Source organism: Epinephelus lanceolatus, chromosome 3 (assembly GCF_041903045.1).
Source record: "Epinephelus lanceolatus isolate andai-2023 chromosome 3, ASM4190304v1, whole genome shotgun sequence".
NCBI classification, from domain to species: domain Eukaryota; kingdom Metazoa; phylum Chordata; class Actinopteri; order Perciformes; family Serranidae; genus Epinephelus; species Epinephelus lanceolatus.
In genome coordinates this window covers 35,871,444-35,892,765 of record NC_135736.1, presented here as the reverse complement: position 1 = coordinate 35,892,765, position 21,322 = coordinate 35,871,444, and the positions used below count along the sequence as shown (strand labels likewise).

General features: G+C 42.2%; 1 protein-coding gene across 1 annotated transcript in view; it reads right to left on the bottom strand.

Moving 5' to 3' along the window:
* Window positions 1-941: 941 nt before the first annotated feature.
* LOC117255612 (protein AF-17-like) overlaps window positions 942-21,322 on the bottom strand; it is a 29,958-nt gene continuing 9,577 nt past the window's right edge. Inside the window, exons 6-20 of the mRNA XM_033624704.2 lie at window positions 20,584-20,677; window positions 18,914-19,021; window positions 18,628-18,717; window positions 18,377-18,524; window positions 17,466-18,266; window positions 16,855-17,054; window positions 14,281-14,398; window positions 14,030-14,096; window positions 13,551-13,699; window positions 8,648-8,848; window positions 8,058-8,134; window positions 6,050-6,420; window positions 5,768-5,855; window positions 3,615-3,827; window positions 942-3,532 (exon numbers count right to left, since the gene is read on the bottom strand). Coding sequence (XP_033480595.1) covers window positions 3,497-3,532; window positions 3,615-3,827; window positions 5,768-5,855; window positions 6,050-6,420; window positions 8,058-8,134; window positions 8,648-8,848; window positions 13,551-13,699; window positions 14,030-14,096; window positions 14,281-14,398; window positions 16,855-17,054; window positions 17,466-18,266; window positions 18,377-18,524; window positions 18,628-18,717; window positions 18,914-19,021; window positions 20,584-20,677 — 2,761 coding nt within the window. The 3' untranslated portion in view covers window positions 942-3,496. The remainder of the gene's footprint in view (window positions 3,533-3,614; window positions 3,828-5,767; window positions 5,856-6,049; window positions 6,421-8,057; window positions 8,135-8,647; window positions 8,849-13,550; window positions 13,700-14,029; window positions 14,097-14,280; window positions 14,399-16,854; window positions 17,055-17,465; window positions 18,267-18,376; window positions 18,525-18,627; window positions 18,718-18,913; window positions 19,022-20,583; window positions 20,678-21,322) is intronic.

The window sequence follows — 21,322 nt, the reverse complement described above, 5'->3', positions numbered from 1 at the left end:
ATCGGCAATTCTCGAAGTCACATAAGAATTAGTGAACGCTTCATTAGATATCAATAAAGCCACTAGTTACAACTTAACCATTTTTATTTGAAAGTTGGGGTTGATACCAGCTGAAGGCATAACCTGGCAACCCAAGTGTTCTCCTTACTATTGGCCCTGACTTATGTGGTGTCAGTAAATGATTTGTTAACTGTTTTACTTCCTACTTATAAACTCTTTATAATGTAAGGAATGTTTATCCTTTCGACCTGCTTTCAACCCTGTTTACACCACAGGAGGTTAGAAAATGATCTCAATATTCTTGAATCATTGTGATGGTGTACGGAAATGTGTGTAAACAAATAGCTGGGATATACGTTAAATACTGAATTCATATTTTTTAAAGGTTGCTTGGACATATGTGACTGGGAAAGTTTTAAATTTTAATGTTGTTTCTGTCTTTTATATTTTATTTCTAAACAAGGTTTTAAGTCCTACTTTCAGGCACCCAAACACGAGTTTCAGTGTTGCACCAAGCACAGCACATGGCAACAAAAACCCACCTCAACACTGCAGCATGTCGTCAGTCTGACAGAATCCACCTCTGCTGTAACAGAGCATATTCATTCTAATATTAGTTACTGTGTAAATTATATGTTTCTACCATCCTGAGACTGTCTGAATTTATTCCCCCTTTCCTCTCTTCACTCTCGTAGACTAACGACAGATAAGTGATTCAACACCAGAGAGAAAATGTAAAACAACTCAGTAAAATACATTTATTGACAAAAAAAGCTGTCTTAATCCGTCCTTTTAATTTTACACACAAAAATATCAAAATACTTTACAGGGCTTTTAATCTGAATATTGTCAAATTTGTTTTGATCAATTCTCTCAAACAAATACACTGTACAATGACAACATGCTTGTCCTTTTTAAAATTCAGTGCTCATTTCATTTAATTTCTTCTTTTTTTCCAGGGAACAATGCATTTAAAATTATGCATAGTTATTACTTGGTATTTAGCAACACATTTGAGAGACGTCACTGCATTTCATGCAATTCATATCCCAATAGGTAACTCGCTCTCCATCAAACCTCATTCAGAGCTAGGTGCTTAAATGTTGTAATACATAAAAGATACACAGTACGACATTCAGAACATGGATTATCTTGGTTACCCAAACTTCAAAGCTTAAAAGAATGAATGTGTTTTTACACAAACATATTAAAGTATACAACTCGTATTCCAACAAAATTGAAAAGGTACTAAAAAAACGATTTACAATTGGGCCCAAAGCGCCCCAGTGCAACATGAGAAAGAAACCGCTTCAGAAATCCTTCGCAACACTCTTCAGTCAATCTCTTGGACACGGTCGTCTGTCTGGACTTCGCCTCAGCTAAGAGAGGCGACTCATAAGGACATACTTGGTAAATTGCAGACCTCCCTCTTGGAGTCATGTCAACGCGTTGGCTCATGTCTTCATCGACATAATCAACATTCTCCTTCTGTCATTGCTACAGTATTTATCACAGACTCGTGAGCTGCTTGGAGTTCCTTTCTGACGTCTACATTAGCTGCTAACAAAATAACCTAGCACTCAAGATATCACATGTATGGGAGATCATGTTCAAGATTGCAAACAGAAGTGAGAAAATATCTTAAATGACAATATTGTTAAAGAACACAGGAGAAAAAACATGATTAACATAATCCCTTACTTTGCAAAGAGCCTTTGTTAGTAAAACTGAGCCGAACAGAGGCGTTGTATGATAAAGTGGAGTGGAAGGAAAGACAAGCTTAACATAGTCTCTACATTGGCTTAAATCATGATCTGGGCTCAAACGGCCCCGCAGTTAATGACACTGACAATTCACCGTCTTCTCAGTGACGCTAACAGCTACACTGTGCATCACACACTGTCGCCACAGCACTTTTATAATAGTTTAATATTAGTTTATCTGGGCCGTCCCCTGTGACACCACTGTGCAGGCTTCACTCGATACGTCCTTGTTTCTCAGTTCTCCGAAGCACAAACAACTAAAGACCATTTCATCTGAACACAAAAATTACAATAGAAAATTATTTGACACTTTAGTTACCACTATACGGTTATTCACACATTTTAACTCTTGAAATCATCAGTCAGCTATCAAAAGTATAAACGGGTTCAGGAAGAGTGCTTTCACTTTACTAACCCTCCTTGTACCCAAGATAAAAAACACTATCAAAGAAAGACGACAAGAGAGTTAAGCCTTTGGGCTCGTGGTTTTCTCTGTAAATCTAGCATCATTAAGGCATTATCTATCCAGTATTGCTAAAAGAACAACTAGTTGGTGAACATGAAAGGAATATCTATGTATGAAAGGAACATAAAAAACTGACACTTCAGGAGGAGGAGTGCAAAATACTCACATAAATCAAAAACCTGTCAGTCCCTAGTGGCCTATAAGTACCGAGCGTCCGTTATAAAGTGTTGATGGCTAATTTGCTCTGTTAACTAATAACATGCAAAGTGCACACTTGTTTCGGAAAAACAATTTCTTACTTACAGTTTCCAAATGTTTGGTTTTGTCTGCTTAATCTCGATAGCAACTGGAAGGATATAAAAGTCTTTAGAAACTCTTCTGGTGGTTCTGAATAAAATCTGGCTACTCCGGTCTCTAGTGGACCAAAGCGCCGTTTTGGACACGTGGGTTCTGTGCCGTTTCTACGTTTACATTAAGAGTTAATACCTTAAAGTTAACATCAAGATTTTTGGTGGGCATTTATATCCAGTGAAGGCTATTGCGGTAATGAGTCAGCACAAAATCTCAACAATGGAAAAAAGGTGGAAAGATCTGAGGTAATAACTAGCTTAATGTTGAAATGCCGCTAACCACACAGGAAATGACAGTATATTTATCCTTTACATAATAAGTGCCTGGTAGAGGCTGCAACATATAGAAGATCTGGATGAAATTCGGGTGGGGGTGAACACAAAGGGAAGACAAAATATCAAGGAAGACAGTTGAGGTTGCGAGAAGTGGCAGACGTCTGTGATTCTCACCGACTGAATGGAAACTCCGGTTCAAGCCACGGCGGGAAATCGTGAATGGTCAGCGCTTGAGAAGTCAGAAGGGAGACGCTCTGACCTGGAGTTCACGCTTCAGCCCGAAAGCCCGTACAGCGCCTGCAGGGATGAGCAGGAACTCTGGCTCTGCCTTCATAAGCAGCCCCATTGGTCTAGCTAACAAATTAGTGCAATTTAAGAAGAGACCACTGTATCCATGCTCTCTGAAAGCTGCCTACACAAAAACCTATGAGAAGAACCTCTGATATAAAGAATTTTAAAACACCAAAAACTTCACCTTGACGTTTAAGTCCATCCTGTTATACATTCATAAAAGAGGGTGTAAGATAAAGATGACAGAGAAGGAAAGACGTTCAAAAGTCATGAAAGTTGACCTCAGTTCTTCGAGGGGGCTGTGATGCCCCGCATCTTCATTTGAGCTGCTCCTGTGAAATCATGAAACGTCACCCATTCTTGTCTCCACCCTTCTCTCCTGCAGCCTGAAAACACAATTACACAATGTTTAATTCCTAAAACTCTAACATACACAATTATAATGAGGAACCCTGCAGTGCTACTCACTCCGGGCTTGTGAAGTGCATTGTCCTGCAGGCCGAACAGGCTGCCTCCCTGGCCACCCTGCAGGGGTGAGGCTGTAGCTGAGGACAGCAGGTTGGGTGACTGGGAGATCATGGGTGAGTTTGGGGTGGAGGTGAGCGCTCCTGTCAGCGTGAGGCGCTGCAGCTCCCTCTGTCTCTGCTGCTGCAGCATTTGGCACACCATCACCTGCTGCTCCTGGTGGAGGAGAGGACACAGACAGTTTATGGGACATTCAGGAAATCTGTGACTTAGGAAATGTTTTACACTTGAGTAAGTTTCTATTTTTGCATTGCAAACTTTAACGTAAATTCCAGAGTTGGGAGTAGAGTGGAAGAATGTGCATGTCCTCCCCGTGTCAGTGTGGGTTTTCTCCAGGTACTCCAGCTTCCTCCCACAGTCCAAAGACATGCAGGTTAATTGGTGACTCTAAATAGACTGTAGGTGTGAATGTGAGTGTGAATGGTTGTCTGTCTCTATGTCTCAGCCCTGTGATAGTCTGGTGACCTGTCCAGGGTGTACCCCGCCTCTCACCCAAAAAGAGCCACTAGTGTCTGACAGGTTGTGAGCTGAGCGTGGCAACATAAAGTGGATCAAATTACAGTAGAGGTGGGATGGAGGAGAGCGGCACACATTGTGTTGGTATACTACAAAGTTCATGTGTTTTTTTGGGTGGAAATACGAGACACAGCAGAGTTCGTTTCTCAAGAAACGTAAAACTGCACCAATATGGGAACAGTTTGGATTTGAAGCTGATGAAAGGTAATCTAATTGGCTACAAGTGATGTGATGCACCGTTCTGAGCTGAACTTCTGTCAGACGCCGTGTTTCTATTTCTTCCCGTCGTCTGCTTTGAAAGCTCCACGTTGCACGAGGCATGACTGATTCATGAAGATGGCTGGCTGGAGAGGGATCGGCAGGGGTTTTTAAAGTTTCTGGTAAATGACCATGGCTGATAACAACACACCTGCTGTTGGCTACATTTTATGTAATTTGAGGTAAATATCACAAAATAAAATGTGTTTTCTGTTTAAAAGTATAAATGTTGGAAGATAGCAAGTAGGCGACTCATCCATCTGTTAAGAGGTCACGTCTCCAGTCTGAGCTGCAGTGCAGGGCTGATAGGTATGTGTTTTGTTTATATGATGTACCAGAAGTGCATATTTAAGGGATTCAGTGTGGACAGAGAGCTCTGATGTACCACAATGTGATGTGATAGCTGGACATTCATTTTCTGTTAGGACACAGTGTCATTATGTTCCACTTTGGAGTGGCTGTTAGTCAAGTGTGACACCTAGTGGTAAAATCTGGTACACCGATCAGGACCAGTGTTTGGCTTCATATCAAACTGGTTTTTAAAATTGTTACACCGCCCCAACTTTAATGAATACACCTGTTTGCTTTCAAAATTGGAGGTTCAATTTAATTACTACAAAGCAGCCTTTCATATGTTAATGCTCCCTGACATGTTCCATGTTTTTAAGAGACCTGCAACAAGTGGCCCAAAGCTGTCTTCTGAAAGTAGCTGAACAAGTGCAACTGTCCACTTTTCACTTCAACACTAGTATGGGGAGAAGATATAAGTTTCCGGTTCACTGAATGCACCACAACCCCCCTGTTACCAGAGAAAGAAATCAGTGATACAGTTACTGAGTGTCTACAGTGTCTGACTGGTTCTACACTCCATCAGCCATTTACTAGTTTGCAAGTCAAATAAGAACACTCACTGTTGCTGGTTTCCTGTTGTTGAAAAGGAGATGCACAGTGACTCATAACCTCAGTGGCTTGTTAGTGCCAAACTACTGCAGATTCTTATAACCATACTATCTTTAAAGCAACAGAGTGCTGCAGGAGGGAGTTAGAACACTGAAAGAAGTTAGTATCTCTACAATTCTGGCTCCCTCATCTTGAAGCTAATGGGGTTTTGGTTAGATGCCTGAAAGATCTGTGGTTAACACAAGCATAAGAGACTTTTATGTTTTGTTCTACAACATAAGAGTCATAAGTCAGTAACAAAATTTGGCTTTAACCGTTTGAATATTTATGGCCAAAATATTCTAAATCATCATCACAGAAAATGTGAATTATGGGAATACCGGTGAGAAACGGAGACAAAGTGCTATAAAGAGTGTCATTACTGGAGTGAAGTTCTGTGAGGTGAGGAACTGCTGGATCTGCTGCTGCTCGAGAAGAAGCTGCTTCTGCTGCTCTGACAGGACCGAAGACCTGAAACACAAGCAGCGACACAGACATTACACACCAGACGATGCTCCAACACTCAGGCTGATCAGTGCAAACAATTACAGGCCTTTCCCTGGTTCACAAATACCCATCAGCTGCCTGGCATGATGTCAACGTCTTTAAACAAAACAACAATTCATTTTAAAAGTGGATGATTTAAAGAAACACCGGGTACATACGGGCTCACGCTCTTGGGAAGCTGAAAGCCCTGTGCCAGTGCCTGGGGGTTGAGTGGTGGTGGCTGGGGCCGCAGAGCGGGGAGTGTGGGCTGGGGGGCGTTCTGCACAGGGGACTGGATCACACCGTTCAGACTGCCTGGCACACCATTCATGTTCAGCTGAGGACTTCCTGCAAGGGATGACATGAGCCCACCCACCATGGGCAAAGAGGAGCTGCCGGCCTGACTGATGGTCCCCAAACCGTCGCCCAAACCTCGACTCAGGCCGTTCAGCAGGGGCTGGCCGAAGGAGGCGGGGCTCTGCTGAGGAGGAGGAGTACTCTGGAAAGAGAGGGAGGAGCTACTGCGGGACGGACTACCAGAGTGGAGCTCCTGGAACAAAGACATGACAAATCATTTGAGCTGCTCAGCTCGTATCTCGTTCCTGATGTGCACTATGTGCATTTGCATCGCAGCCCACATCCACTCTCCAACACACAAGTTTCAGTTTCAGGTATAATCTTTGCCCATATTAACACACCTGAAAACGCATATCACATGACCATTTACATGCACTGGGCATGTGCATGCTAAGGTAAACAGGAAGCAGGCTCTCTGCTCTGCGGTTGGTTGCTTAGTTACTTGGTAGAGATTTCTTTGCATGGACTGATTAAGAGGTGAAACTGTTACTAAAAGTTACACACAAGTATAAGGTGGTCAAGGCAGAGGAAAACAAACTGCAAGTCATTGCAAAGGAAATATGTTGATATATCAGAGTGGTAACAGGAGTATTATCTATCGCTGCAGGAGCCATGACAATGGTACCAACACAAGAAGGATACAATCACAAAAGATATATATATATGAGCCTTGCGGTAATGTTTTGACTTGACAAGCTGTGACTGATGAGATCTAATCATTCAGAAAAATCTCTTGTTTCTGCTTGTCCAGATTAAAATGCAACCTCAAACCACACCTGGTTTCGGCAGTGTTTTCAAAGGTCTCAGATTTAGGTGTTTCAAAACGCTGGAGTAGTGTGGATGCTAGGAATAGAAGTCAGGAAACTGTTGCAGTTGATAACAACTTGTAAATTGTCCAATCCAATGCAACTGTACGCCTCCAAGCTCATCAATTCCTTTGACTGATGCCGGCATGTTTTTCTGACAGTTGTACAGTGCAAAACTGTGATGTCAAACTGATGTTTCTACTTCCAACAAGGAGTTATGGCTGAAAGAAAACAAGGTCCTAAGCGTGGCTTCATTTCGCAAAAAACGATGACAACAGTGCTGCTTGTAATGGCTGTAAAATGATAATTTCAAGTAAGGGTGGAAACACCACCAACATCTCTCTTCATAACATGGGCTTAAATTCCGGGAATGCCATGTGTTTGACACTCTACACACAAGTACCACTGCTTCCCAACTGCGCAGCACATCCAGTTCAGAGGGCAGATACCGTTAATATAACATTAGCATCACGCAGGCAGGCTGAGCAGATTTTTCTTTGACTAAGAAAATATAAATGAACACAAATGCTGTTTAAACATTCTTTCATTTCATCCATTTTAGATGATGACCTAAGTAACAGGCAGTTTTGTTTTTTTTTTACTCCGCTGCTTCACTGTGTTCAGACCCAGAAATAATAAAACCTTTGTGATGATACTGAAAAACTTGTGAAAATCTACTTTTTCTCCAAACAGAAAAATGATCAGGAGCTAGTAAGGGAATCAATAAAGAATCAGACGAATAAGCAAAATTGATAATGACATTGGTATCGATAAAATCTAACCAATTCCCATCCCTGGTGGATGCCAGGTGTAAACGTGAGAAAAAGTTATACACAAAAATCCCATGAGTGTGTTGGTAGCCTCAGGTTGCAGTGAAAAAAGAAAAAACTGTCATAAAAAGTACAGTCAGTGTCAATGTTGAGGGTTTCATGCCTTTCTTGTTACAACTAAGCTTTAAAGGCAGAGATGTACTTCCCAGCACAGCGTGCGTGTTTAAGATAAGAAAGGGTGTACAGGTTCTCACCTCAGACGAGGTAACAAAGGAGGTGTCATTCAGGAAGCAGCTTTTGGACAGGGGACTCTTATTGGTGCTCAGGGGGTCTACAGAAAAGGGAGGCACAAACACAGGGTGAGAACTACAAGGTCAAAGATTTACATAACCACCATGTTTTTTAATTATTATTATTAATGTAAAATGCTATACGTTAAGCATTTTGACATCAATAAATCATTACATGTTGTTTGTATCATTTTTGTGCATGAGGTCATTGTAAAAATGATCTGCAGCCTCTACATTGCAATTTACAACATAAAAACATGGCGTTATTTCATAGGAAATCGGCTGTATTGATTCATAACACTGTCAGTGGAAAGAAAAATATGACCAACAGCAGAGTTGATGTGAGACGGATGCTATCAATCATCTTACTTAATGTGTTTACTGTAAGGAATCACAACTAACCTGACAATAATACACTCATGTTAAAATAAATGCTACATGCAGGTGGACTGCTGTGAGGGGAGGGAAGAGGAAAGCATACTACATGACATCACAGTAACAGTGTGTCCTCAAGTTTTGATGTGACAGTCGGTGAAAGAGATGATGATCCTGACCTTGTGTGGATGACAGGAAGTTGATCTGGGCAGAGGTGTGCATGGACCCATGGGCGGAATGAACATGTGGAGGGAAAGACACGGCCAGGTCTGTGGTGAGCAGCTGCAGCCGCTCCTTCTTGGCCGTCAGGCTGAGGATCTGGTCCTGGAGGCGCTGGTTCTCCTGCTGCAGGGAGTGGAGCGACTGGAGCATCTCCACAACTACAAGAGGCAGGGAGTACAGATTATGTCATCATACAGAAAGAGCACTTCAGTGGAGGTCTGCTTCAATTATATTCATCATTTTGAAGAAGAGCATTAACTTGAGAAATTGCTTGTGGATGTAGTAATTAAGTGGACTACAGGAGGGAGCTACAGAATCTACAGTGTGCTGGCCTTTCTTTATGTTTTTACACCTTCCATTATGTGACTGTATTCTGAGGTGGGATGTGATGCAGAGAAGAAGTGTCCAAATGAGTTGGTGGAGGTTAAACAACACCCCAAAGTTTTGAGGAAATAGGCATAATTTTGGCAAAGGAAACCTGAAGATATCTGAATGAAAATGGATTCTATGGGTACCCATGTTTCTCCCCTTTACAGACATGCCCACTTAACGCTAATCCCAAGCACCTTTGGGCAAACACCATGCAGTTCTTTGCATACATGTGTTCTTTTTGCCTATTGCATACTGGGGTCCCTAAACCGCCTTAGAACTGCATAAACTGGGTATCACTGGAAAGCTGAGACTGATGTGGATTCACTGAGCCCAACTTCATTCATGTGTGATGATTGTTAGTCCACACAGCCATGTCACTGTAGTGAGGACGGACGTTTTTTTAAGCTTGGTATTTCTGTGTAAGTTGACCTATTGTGACCTCTGCGTTAATCACAACCTTGTGAAACTTCACAACCACAAACTAAACATGTCGGGCGTTCAGAGGATGTACAGTTTTCATATGTATATTGACAATAAGGGGTTTCTGTGCAGCGTCCAGAACAGGAGAGCTCGCTATCCCACTGCTGAAAATGGCAATCTCCAGATTTCAAAAGTTTTTGATACCAAATAACAGTATGGACTTCTATTTCTATTCTATTGAGTTCCTCAAGGTTCTTGGGTCTCAGAGGCTGTGAACACCAAAGCGGTTTTTTTTTTTAATGCATTGGAATCACTGCATATTTATTCTATCTTACTAATGGCAGATGCATGACGAGGTGCTGAGCGTGAGTTCTGTACAGCACCGCCCATTCGGTGTTGTGTTTTTTCCTGAGCACAGAGTTGAAAACTGTTCAACTTTGGGTGAAACACTGCGCCCATCACTGTGCTTTTTTATCCAGCTGTTCAATCACAGGAGAGGAGGGACAAACAAAAAAGACCAACTGTTATATCACACATGTACAGCTGCTGAAAGAGACAACAACGAAGGAGCAATATGTTCATATACTGTAGGATATATATTAAAATATGCTTCCTCTCATGAGTCCACACAGACCAGCAGGACCGTCCTCTCTCCCTGCATGATTCAACCTTCCCCTCATCCAGAGGAATTGCTCTACCTTATGTTGACATGTTTTCTTCTGCAGATATTCTGTATCATAGCAACCAAAGTGTCTCAGCACGCCTCCGAGGCACTCTCCAACGCTCCCAGCTGGGCGTTTCCTCAGGAGCGCCTGACGTTTTCAGCTGGGAAAAAAACAATTTGGCGGAAACCGGCCTACGTGTGGTGATTCAGAAGGATTTTTGACCATTGTTATTAATTCTGGAGTGGTCAAAAATGATTAAATATAGCAGCAAATCTGTGTCACAAATGGCGCAAACCCCAAAAAAATGCCGCAACAACTTGGGAGACTTAATTGAGCAGAAGGATGGTCATCATATACTTCCATTGAGATGTTCTAAGCCCCTATATACACTGTAAGCTGTCACAGTTTGAATAACCAAAGCACAAAGTTTATCACATATTTATGAGTAGAGAATCTTGGCACAGTGCTGAACTGTATCTCGTGTAGATCTTGAGGTTCCCAGCTTTCAGATGCTATATACCACTACTATCTGACATATACTGTTGACCTGCTCTCTCACTCTTAAGATCCCTTGTTAGGGGCTTTGAAGGTTGGGAGCTACAATAAAACACCATTATCACACACTTACAGTTGCTGATACTGAAATAAAATGCTTCTGGAAAAAAAAAATGCAATTCTACCACATTTTTTTCTATAAAATATGGTCGAATCTGTACAACTGAAAAATCAGACTTCAATTAGGAACCAAGTGCCGACGTTAACTGGTGATTCCTGGACACTTACTTTTATATCTGGTGTTACTTTGCAGCAGTGCCATCAGGTCTGAACTAGAAATTCAAGCCCACCCTCTAAATGCTTTCTAATTGATTTTCTATGGAGCTGTCGGTGCAGCGTGCCCTGCATTGTATACTGAGGGAACAAACGCACTTCTCTCTCATTTCTGGAACAGCAGTTAACACTCATTAGTCTAAAGTGAACTCTACCTGGGGCACAGAGAAATATATTTAAGGTGGAGACTATAGGACATTTCCGTTCACAGAGGATGGGAGGCTATGATGCGTATAAATAAACATAGTTAAGAGACATTAGGAGGGCTGGGGAAGAAAGATGGGTTCAAGTCTGAGTTCAGGAGAGGCAACAGAAAGATAGTGGCGGAAATGGCAGAATAAGAGAACTGAAGAAGTCAGAGGCAGAATAAAAAAGCACTGGGTGGAGAGAGAAAAGGAGCAAAGAAGAAAGCAAGTGTCTGCTGATGATGTCCCCAGAGAAAAAGTGATTAAGAGCAACCTGGTGCAGGAGAGAGCACAACAGAAATTAAATATAGAGAAGGAACATGAGAAACAAAGCTGCTTTTAATATTGTCACAGCATGCTTTCTCTTGATGTACTATTTTTTGTTCCTAATAGCGTCCACAGGCACATTCATCATCTGTAAATAGTACCAGGTCATGTTCTCACAGAGAGACTGCAGAGCGCAGGTAAACAGAATCAGGTGCATTTCACCAGTGGTTTTAAATGTGTATTGCAGTGGTTTCCAACCCTCTAGCGTAAGAGCCCTTCACCCATTTTTGAAGTTTTCGATGGGAAAGGGGATATTTGTGGGGAGATAACAGGTCAACAGTATATGTCCCACAGAAGTGGTAAACAGCATCTGAAAGCACCGTGTCAAGATTTTCTATTCATAAATATGAGATAAACATTGTGTTTTGGTTCGACACTTACTCAAACTTTGAAAGTTTATAGAGGCTTAGGCAGTATACCACTTTATTAGGTACACCTTGCTAGTACCAGGTTGGACCCCATTTTGCCTTCATGGCATAGATTCAACAAGGTGCTGGAAACATTCCTCTGAGATTTTGGTCCATATTGGCATGACAGCATCACACAGTTGCTGCAGATTTGTCGGCTGCACATTCATGATGCAAATCTCCTGTTCCACCACATCCCAAAGGTGCTCTATTGGATTGAGATCTGGTGACTGTGGAGGCCATTGGAGTACAGTGAACTCATTGTCATGTTCAAGAAACCAGTTTGAGATGATTTGAGCTTTGTGACATGGTGTGTTATCCTGCTGGAAGTAGCCATCAGAAGATGGGTACACTGTGGTCATAAAGGGATGGACACGGTCAGCAACAATACTCAGGTAGGCTGTGGTGTTTAAACCATGCTCAGTTGGTACTAAGGGGCCCCAAGTGTGCCAAGAAAATCTCCCCCACACCATTACACCACCACCACCAGCCTGAACCGTTGATACAAGGCAGGATGGATCCATGCTTTCATGTTGTTTACACCAAATTCTGACTCTACCATCTGAATGTTGTAGCAGAAATCGAAACTCATCAGACCAGGCAACATTTTTAAATCTTCTATTGTCCAGTTTTGGTGAGCCTGTGTGAATTGTAGCCTCAGATTCCTGTTTTTAGCTAACAGGAGTGGAACTTAATAGCAACTGCAATTGTTTTTGTTGCAACTGCGTGGCGAGCACTTCTGCTCTAGAAAAGTACTGAGAAACTGCCTTAGTGTCAGTGTACCTATGAATGGCCTCTGAATGCCCAAAGTGTCTATTTTATGGTTTTAAAGTTCAATGCGGCTGTGATTTTCTTACAGGTCACAATAGGTCATTTTATACAGTGATGTTGGTTTTAAAAAAATGGTACTGAGGGGGCTGACATCATCACATATGAATAAAACTGGGCTCATTGCATCCACAATAGTCTCAACCTTCCAGTTACAGTCCAGTCCAGACTCTTTAGGGACCCCAGTATGCAGAAATATTCAAAAACACCATTTTAAGAATAGGCGAAAATAACAAATCTATACTACGTGCAAAAAACCCCTGCATGGTTTTAGTCCAAAACTACATGGGACCAGCATTAAGTGGGCATATCTGCAAAAGGGAGACTAGAGGGTGCACAAAGAACACATTCTCATTCAGATATCTTGAGGTCAGAGGTCAAAACACTCCTGTGAAAAATGGCCATGCCAGTTTTTCCCTGAACAAAATTTAGCCGAACTTTAGAGCATTTTCAGCCCCCTTAGTGACAAATGAGGTCTTTCACTTTCATATGATACTAGTATCTTTACTAGCTTTAAAATGTACCCTGACAGCAATGTCAGCTGAGAACACCAACATCTTAGTGGAGAGGAAGAGGTCAAATGAAACTACTTGTGACCCCTTATCCAAATGTAATGTAAGCAGTTCAAAAAGTTCAACTCTTCCCTGACTGTTTCATTTAACTGATTTTTAGAGGCCTGGGGAGGTGACAATTATCCAGTATTTCACCAAAAAAAAGAAGAAGAAGAAGAAGAAGAAGAAGAAGAAAAAAAGATCTTGTGACTCTCAGCTTTATCTTGGAACCACGTGGCAAAACACTGGTTCATGTGTTTTTTCCTGGCACACTCACTGTTGACTCCCATCTCTCCATTGCCGTGTTTCTCCAGCAGGAGCTCAATGTGGGAGCTGGCTGGAGGGACGTTCTCAGGACGGGCTCTGACTCCTGCTCCCAGCCCGTCCCTCTGGTCGAACAGAAGAGGAAGACAGCTCATAGGAGACCTGGGTGTGGAGGAGGAGAAAAGCAACATGGAGTCAGCAAAAAGTACAAAGTCATCGATTCAGTCACGCTGGGAAACTACCAAAGAGACCCTGTGGCTGTCGTTAGTGTTTTTTTTTTCTAATCCACACAGTCACTAGGGTAGTTAGCCAGCTGCTATTTACTTCTTGTTTTCTGTTGCTGGTTACAGAAATAGAAACTGATCTGACTACAGCTACAGTTCAGGGAAACTTAATCTGAATGATGGATGAAAGATGATTTTCAGCAGCACTGGAGTTTAACATCATGTCTTAACATTAACAAAATACCAGTAAAAATGAAATGAGACATACTGTGAGGAAAGACTCTCTCTTGGTGAGTTCCCCTGACATGGGAAGCGACAGTCATCGAGGTCGGACTCTGAGAACAGGGAAGAATTGTTATGATTTACTCATACTTATTTTTAGTGAAACGTGATACAACATGGAGATTTAATGTGTGTCACATTCTGAGAAAGAGAAAATATCTGTGTCAGAGATCTAAAACTAGCTTCAGTTTCTCAGCAAATGCCAATAAATCATGTTGATCTCTGCGCTCCTCTCACCTGACAGTGAGGTCTGGCCTTGGGTCAGTAGTGGCGGCAGTGTTGGGGCTGTGGAGAGACAGCTGGCGAAAGGCTGAGTGGAGGTCAGGCTGTAGGAGGTGCTGGAACCTGGATGAACCTACGAGACAGGGAACATCAACAGCTCGCTGACAAAGAAATCTGGAGAGGATAAGTTGGTAAAGAAACTGAAATTCTTGGATGATACTAACAAAATTATCAAAGAAGTGCATTTTGCTTTTGATAATTTAATAACCTAACAAGGGCTGCAGCTGTCAGAGACATGAAAGAGGAGCTGAAAAATGTTTTTTTTTTGCTTCCTAAAAGGCTTCAACGAATCGTTTCAGCACTACATGGAATCATGTAGGTCTGCAACTAACAGTTATTTCCATTATTGGCTCATCTGCTGATTATCTTATAGATTTATTGATGAATCATTTTACTTAATGACTACTTGCACAATGCATTGACGTATATCTGTTTCTGGAACCGCACATCTGTTTACTTCCTATCAACTCTACAGTAACGTTATCTTCGCTCCAACCTTAGCGATCACAGCGTTTTTTTTAATCCTTAATTCAGTTACTTCACTTTTCACTGCTGGCTCTGTACATGTTGTTACTGTTCGTTTTTGTATTCAGTGGTTAAGATCATTTTGATAATCACTTCAGTGTCTTAGATAACCATTAAATACGTAAGCTAATCACCCAGGGACCACGTTTAGATGCACACTAATATCCCACTATTACTTCAAATATGACAACATTCAGAATTTCATATGGATCATGTTAACGTCATATTCCTTTTGGCTCCTCTGAATCAGGCCCTGTTCGGAACCTAGCATTTACTGATTATGAGATGTAGGATACACTTATTAGATGTTTTTTTTTTACATGTATACAGTGCATTCAGAATATGTGTCTCAATTAAGATTTTTACAGCAGTTTGCGACACATGGCTTCTCGCCTTTTTGGGGTCAGCTCTGTTCTGTTCTGTTCTGTGCACAAACCAACTTGGAGAAGAAGGTGGTTGATGGAATGAAAGAGGGAGGCTGTGTTCACACGGTGGAACAAGTCTGCCACAGGTGGAAAAACTCCTATCCTATTTTGATGCCAAGAAGCACAATGGCACAAGCAGCTCCAGCTGTTCCAGTTTTCCATATTCTGATGTGATATACAAAGCTAATCAGCACAGCTGCATGTAAATGGAAATATTAGCAGAAAAGTTATTTTCATATGCCAGTAGGAATATTGTCATTTTTGGAACAAGGGGAAAAAACAGAATACTTTGTGCATGTAAATGTAGTCAGTCGAGCACTAACATTAGCCTGATTCACAAAGCTTAGCTATCGTTACGTCGCTTTATCTCTTCTTTACACTTTGTGTTTGAAGGGTTAGCAACACGTTAAGTAACTGACCTATGCTGTCCTGTGAAATGGAGCAGTAAAAGCAGTTGGTAGAAGTTTTCTTGAAGGGCTTTCTATCAGAGAGGGACTCTTCGGTTATCGTTATGAAAAAAAGTTGTGGTTTAGGTAAGAATGAAAATTAACTGCTTTCTGTCAGAAAGTTCTTTCTAGGAGCCTGCATAGAAAACTTTCCCATGCGTGCAGTAAAGCTCCGTAGAGCTGACCACTGTCATTTTAGTAGCCAGCTAGGCAAGCTAACAGGCTAACCTTGCAACTAAAATGACCAAAAACACGACATACAAAAACAAAGAGCAATAAATGCTATCAACAATATGAACAAGTGAAGTTAAGTAACTAATGTAAGGATGAAAAAGCACTGATATCATTAAGGTTGGAGGTGAAGGTAACATTACTGAAGAGTTGACAGGAAGTACAGAGACGTGCAGTTCATAAAAACAGAATGTCACGCTACATTGTGCGAGTAGAGAATAGAAAGAAAATAATTCAGAACAATAAAATTATAAACAGGGTTCCCACATATTTTCATGGACAACATTTTTAAACTTTGCCATGTCTTTTTTAAGTCCCATTATAAAATTTGATGAATACAAAGTATAATATGAACACAAGTGTATGGTATACTTTACACTTTCCAATCTCCAATACTTGGTTATGTTTGTTAGATTACAAGGAAGGTTATCCATGGAAGAGTGCTGCAGAACTTTAACTGATTTTATTAATTCCATGACTATTCCAGGCCTGGAAAATGAGATTGTGAAATTCCTTGACTATTACAGGTTTTCCATGACTGTGGGGACCCTGAATAAATAAAAGTCAGAAAACTGTAAAATATGCCCATCATAATTCCCCAGAGCCTGAAGACACATCCTCTTATTGCTTAATTTAACCAACTGACCCTGAAGAAATTTAGTTGACTGTCACACATGACAGAGGAAAGCAGCAAATCCTCACAACTGATAAGTTGGAAGCTGCAAATGATCACTGAAACCATTTATTGATTGGCAGATCCATTTTCTGTCAATCAACTATTTTTTTAATTGTTACAGCTCTGTGATAATGTTATACTCATAATACTACAATAAAGTATATAATTGTGACACTTCACCCAGAGACCCTTCATGCTGACTGATCTAAATCTCTCTCTGAAATACCTGTATGTTTGAGACAGCGTTGACTGACGGAAGTGAGAGTGAGGAGACGTGGGATGTTAGGAGTCCTGAGGAGAGAGGGGTGCTACACATGCCCCCTCCAAGGGACAAGGAGGTGCTACACACCCCTCCACCCAGGGAGAGAGGGGTACTGCAGACACCCCCGCCCAGTGTAAGAGGGTCCTTGAGACTGGAGTAGATACCTGAGGGATCACAAAGAGAAAATAAAAAGATATTCACTCCCATTTTCATCTCAGAAGACCCCAAAAGTCAACAACATATGGCATCCGAGCATTCGTATACTCGAGAGAATCAATCTGTAAGTAGGGCAGGGAATCTAGCACTCTAGACATGTGCAGCACACACAAAAACCACTATCTAGGACAATATTCTGAATTTTAACACCCTGCGTATGAAAAACAGAATCAGTATCTGGCGGCTTGTGATATGCAGATAAAGTGCGGCAGTGGTGCTGACATGACACGTGTAATGGAAACATTTCAACACTTAAGAATCGAGCTGCAAATGAACACACCAAAGAGTTTTTTTCTTTGAGCTCTCACACACAGGAAGCTAGAGGGCTACCACACACACACCCACTCGCTTAGACTCACCGGAGCTGAGCAGAGAGTTGCCACGGCTCGTGGAAAAACTGCCTGCAGAGGAGGAGGAGAAAGAAGAGGAAGAAGAGGAGACGGCGGTGGGGGGCAGCGTGGAGGGAAAGGTGGAGTGGGGGATGGAGGACGGGCTCGGGTAGACAGAGGAGGTTAAGGCTGGAGGAGGCGGCGCTGCGTGGTGATGGTGGTGGTGATGCTCTTCTTCCCGTCTCTCTCGGTTCTTGCTGCCCCGTGGCCGCCCTGGACCGTGGCTGCTCTTCTTGTTGCCGCGGTGCCTTCTCTCTCTGGGCAGCGGTGGAGGCGTGGCCTTGTCCTCCAGGGCTGCCTCCTCCAGAATAGGCGGCGTGCTCAGCTGAGACGGCTTACAAAGTGACTTGGAGGGCTTGTAGTCCCCCGAGGAGGAGATCTTCCGGATCTTGCTACTGCTGCCCAGCCCCGATGAGGAGGTGATGCGCATGATGGACCCAAAGGTGGAAATAGTGACCTTGTTCTCGAAAGGGCTCGAGTTGCCCTCCGACCTGTCGTGACTCTGTGACCCTGCCAGTGGGCCGTCTGCAGGAGTCAAAGCTGGCGGCTTGTGGTATTTACTGTCCTCCTCCTCCTCCTCCTCTTCCTCCTCATCTTTGTCCTCCTCCTTTTCATCTTCCTCTTCATCCTCCTCCTCCTGGACCGCTGGCCTCCTGTGGCGCTCCTTTCGCTCCTCACCACTGTGGTCGTCGCCCCCTTGGTCGTGGTCACGCTCCAGGCGGGAGGAGGATGTAAACTGATGGAAATCCTGAGCCGAAGACAGGGAACCACCTCCGAGAGAAACACAAAGGCAAACTCAAATAAAGTTACTTCTACCTACAGTCTGTGTGTCGCCTTGGCAACACTTCACTCTGCCTCCTGTTTCACTTAGAGAATCTTACCTGTGTTGAACGGACTGGAGGAACAGGAGGAGGATGAGCAGCTCTTGCCAGTGCTTCCTGTCTTCTTACTTCGATGACTGTGACTGTGTGAGCTCAGCTTCTTGGACTTTCCGTCGCTGTCCTTGCTGCTGTGGTGACTGGAGGATATCTGTACCAAAACACACAGGTCATTTACAAGATTAATTCAACTGCATGCTAAGAGTCCTGCATGTCACAAGGTCACAAGTTGTCCTGTGGGTCGGCCCTTATACCTTTTCTATGCTGCTGGTCGTCACTGAAGAGCCCAGGCTGTCAGAGGACTTCTTATGGCGTTCCTTTTGCCGAATCTTGTCTTTATGACTCTGAACGGACAGAAACACACACACAGCTCACGTTAGATAAGAGCCAACAGGTCCTACCAGCTAACATGCATTGAAACATTTTTTTTAACATACCAGTGCCAATATGATGTCATTCTGGCACCAATACCAAAATTCTACTTTCAATACCTACAACACCTTCTTTTTTGTTTTTCATCAACCAAACACTAGTGCTTACCTTCCTCTGTCTGTGGTGGTGATGTTTGTCTTGTGGTGGAGAGCTTGAGCGGCCCCTCGTATGACTGAAGGAGCTACTTGTATTTTCACTGGAGCGCAACTTCTTCTGCTGCAAAACCAAAGGAGAAAGTGAGCATTATGTCAAGACTAAATCAGCCCCTACAGAGCAATGAACGAATTTGCACGAACTTGCATTTTTGTCCAATCACCACAACTTTTCCACAAACCTTACAAATCATCATTGTTTCCTGTTCCTGTTTCACCAATCATAGCAATCCCCTGCATAATGTCACAAAACTGACTTTCTTCTTTTTGGGTTGTGAGGATGCAGACATGTGGCACGAATGTCTCACATTTACCAACAAAAATTACAGCTAAAGACGTAGCAAGGCAATTCCCTGAGGCTCTGCACGTAAGCAGAGGTGGTGAAACACAAATAACCTTGACTGACAAACATTTTTCAGCCTCAAAATACTCCTGGAGAACAGGTGACACACATGGACATGGACAAGACAAATCACTAGGTATCACCAATGGCAGTGGCTGAAGTTCTTCTCTTGTGTCACATCAAAAGCAGGGCTCCAGACTAACAGTCACAGACTAAAATTAATGAGCAGGTACAAGAAGAATACAATGAGTGTTTGGCAAATGGGCTCTGTGATCTCACTGATCTCACTGTCATCCGAGGGACAATAGAAAATGTGTTGCGGATGAAATGAGATCTTCCTGGTGACGCCTTAGGGAGGACAAGATGCAGCAAACTTACTACTGACACTTTAAGGGGCGCACTCTAAGGTTTCCCTGATAATGCTACGTTGTGAACAACAAATCAGTGTTTACATCGGCAGGAAGAGAGCGAGGAACTAAAAGATCATGCTTTGTTCAGTAAAAATGAGTTTTGGGTGAACGTAAAAAAAAGCATTCTCATGATGTGTTTAATGTAATTCTGTAAAATATAGTTTTGGTGATAAACTTTGGAGAGGAGAAATTTGCTGATGTTTTCACAGTAATGTAAAATAGACACTAGAGAGGGAATTGTGAGATGTTATATATAGTAAAAAGGCTTTTGATGCAGTTACGTTTTTAAAAGATATTTCTAATGTGGAATGTTATATTAACGTTTGTTTCATAAATTGGTATGATTGAATCTGTGTGTCATTCATAGGTATTTCCTGGAGGGACTGCCAAATAAAACTTTTAAACACTGCGTGGGTTACATTTTTAAATAATGCTTGAAGGAGGAATCTAAACGTTAAGATAGGCAGATAAGCTTCTTGTGTTGGTGTGAGACTAAAACAACTCCTAATAAAGTCTGTATTGCTGCCTACATCTCAGTAATTAAACAGGTTTGGTTTTGTGCTCCTTGACTACTGTTTCCCCGACCAACAACTGAGCCAATCAAAGCTTTGTAGGTGGTTAAATTTAAAAAGATGTTACATGTTTAAGGAGGTGTAATAAAAGCTTAGCAATTATATTTACTGGTAACCAGCAGTTCTAAGATTTAACGATGCATTTAAGGGAGGATTCTGGGTAATTTACCTCCGATGTCTGTAGCTGCTACCATGTTCATCAATGTGGAGTTTGAGATGTTTGTAACTCTCTGATTTCTCTATTCTTGTGATATGTTGAGTGAGGATATTGGTTTGCGATCTCTACTTGAGTCCATCTTACCATTTTGTTGTAGTGGTGCTTGCAGTAGCCACAGTATTTCACGTTGTCAGCTTCTGGACCTTCTTCCTCACACAGCAGACCTGCCATCTGAGCGCTGAACACAGGATGTCACAAGATCAGACAGGGAAGGAAACAGGAGAGCACACACACACACACACACACACACACACACACACACACACACACACACACACACACACACACACCCTGACGACGACACCTGGATGTCGCCGAGTCACTTGAGAGCTTTTGTCATTTATAAAGACAGGATGGATCAAATGTCAGATCTCTGCACACAAAAATCTGTGCCGTATAATTGTCCAGGCTTGATTTTAGTCATGAGTTGTCAACTTCTGCACTGTGGTAGAAATCAGATGCAGCTTTCAGAAATTTACACAACAAAAGGAATAAAAATGTAAAGAGTTAAGGAAGCAGAGTGGAAAAAGAAGTACACACATGGTGAAACAAACACAGCTATGGGAAATACAGATCAGCATTTTGAGGCCAGCTGTGGAATACAACAGGCCATTCTTCCTGATGATCAGTCAGTAAGTAAAATCAATCATGTGTTATCTATAATCTGATTAGGTCTTGACCCTTGTTCCAAAACAATGTCGTGTCTTATTTATGGCACACTGTCTGAAGTATTCCTGCAGGATATTTTTTGCTTGCTGGAAGTCTTTGAAAAAACATCACCACACTGCAGAGATGTCGGCATCAGACCTGATAAAGTCATTTT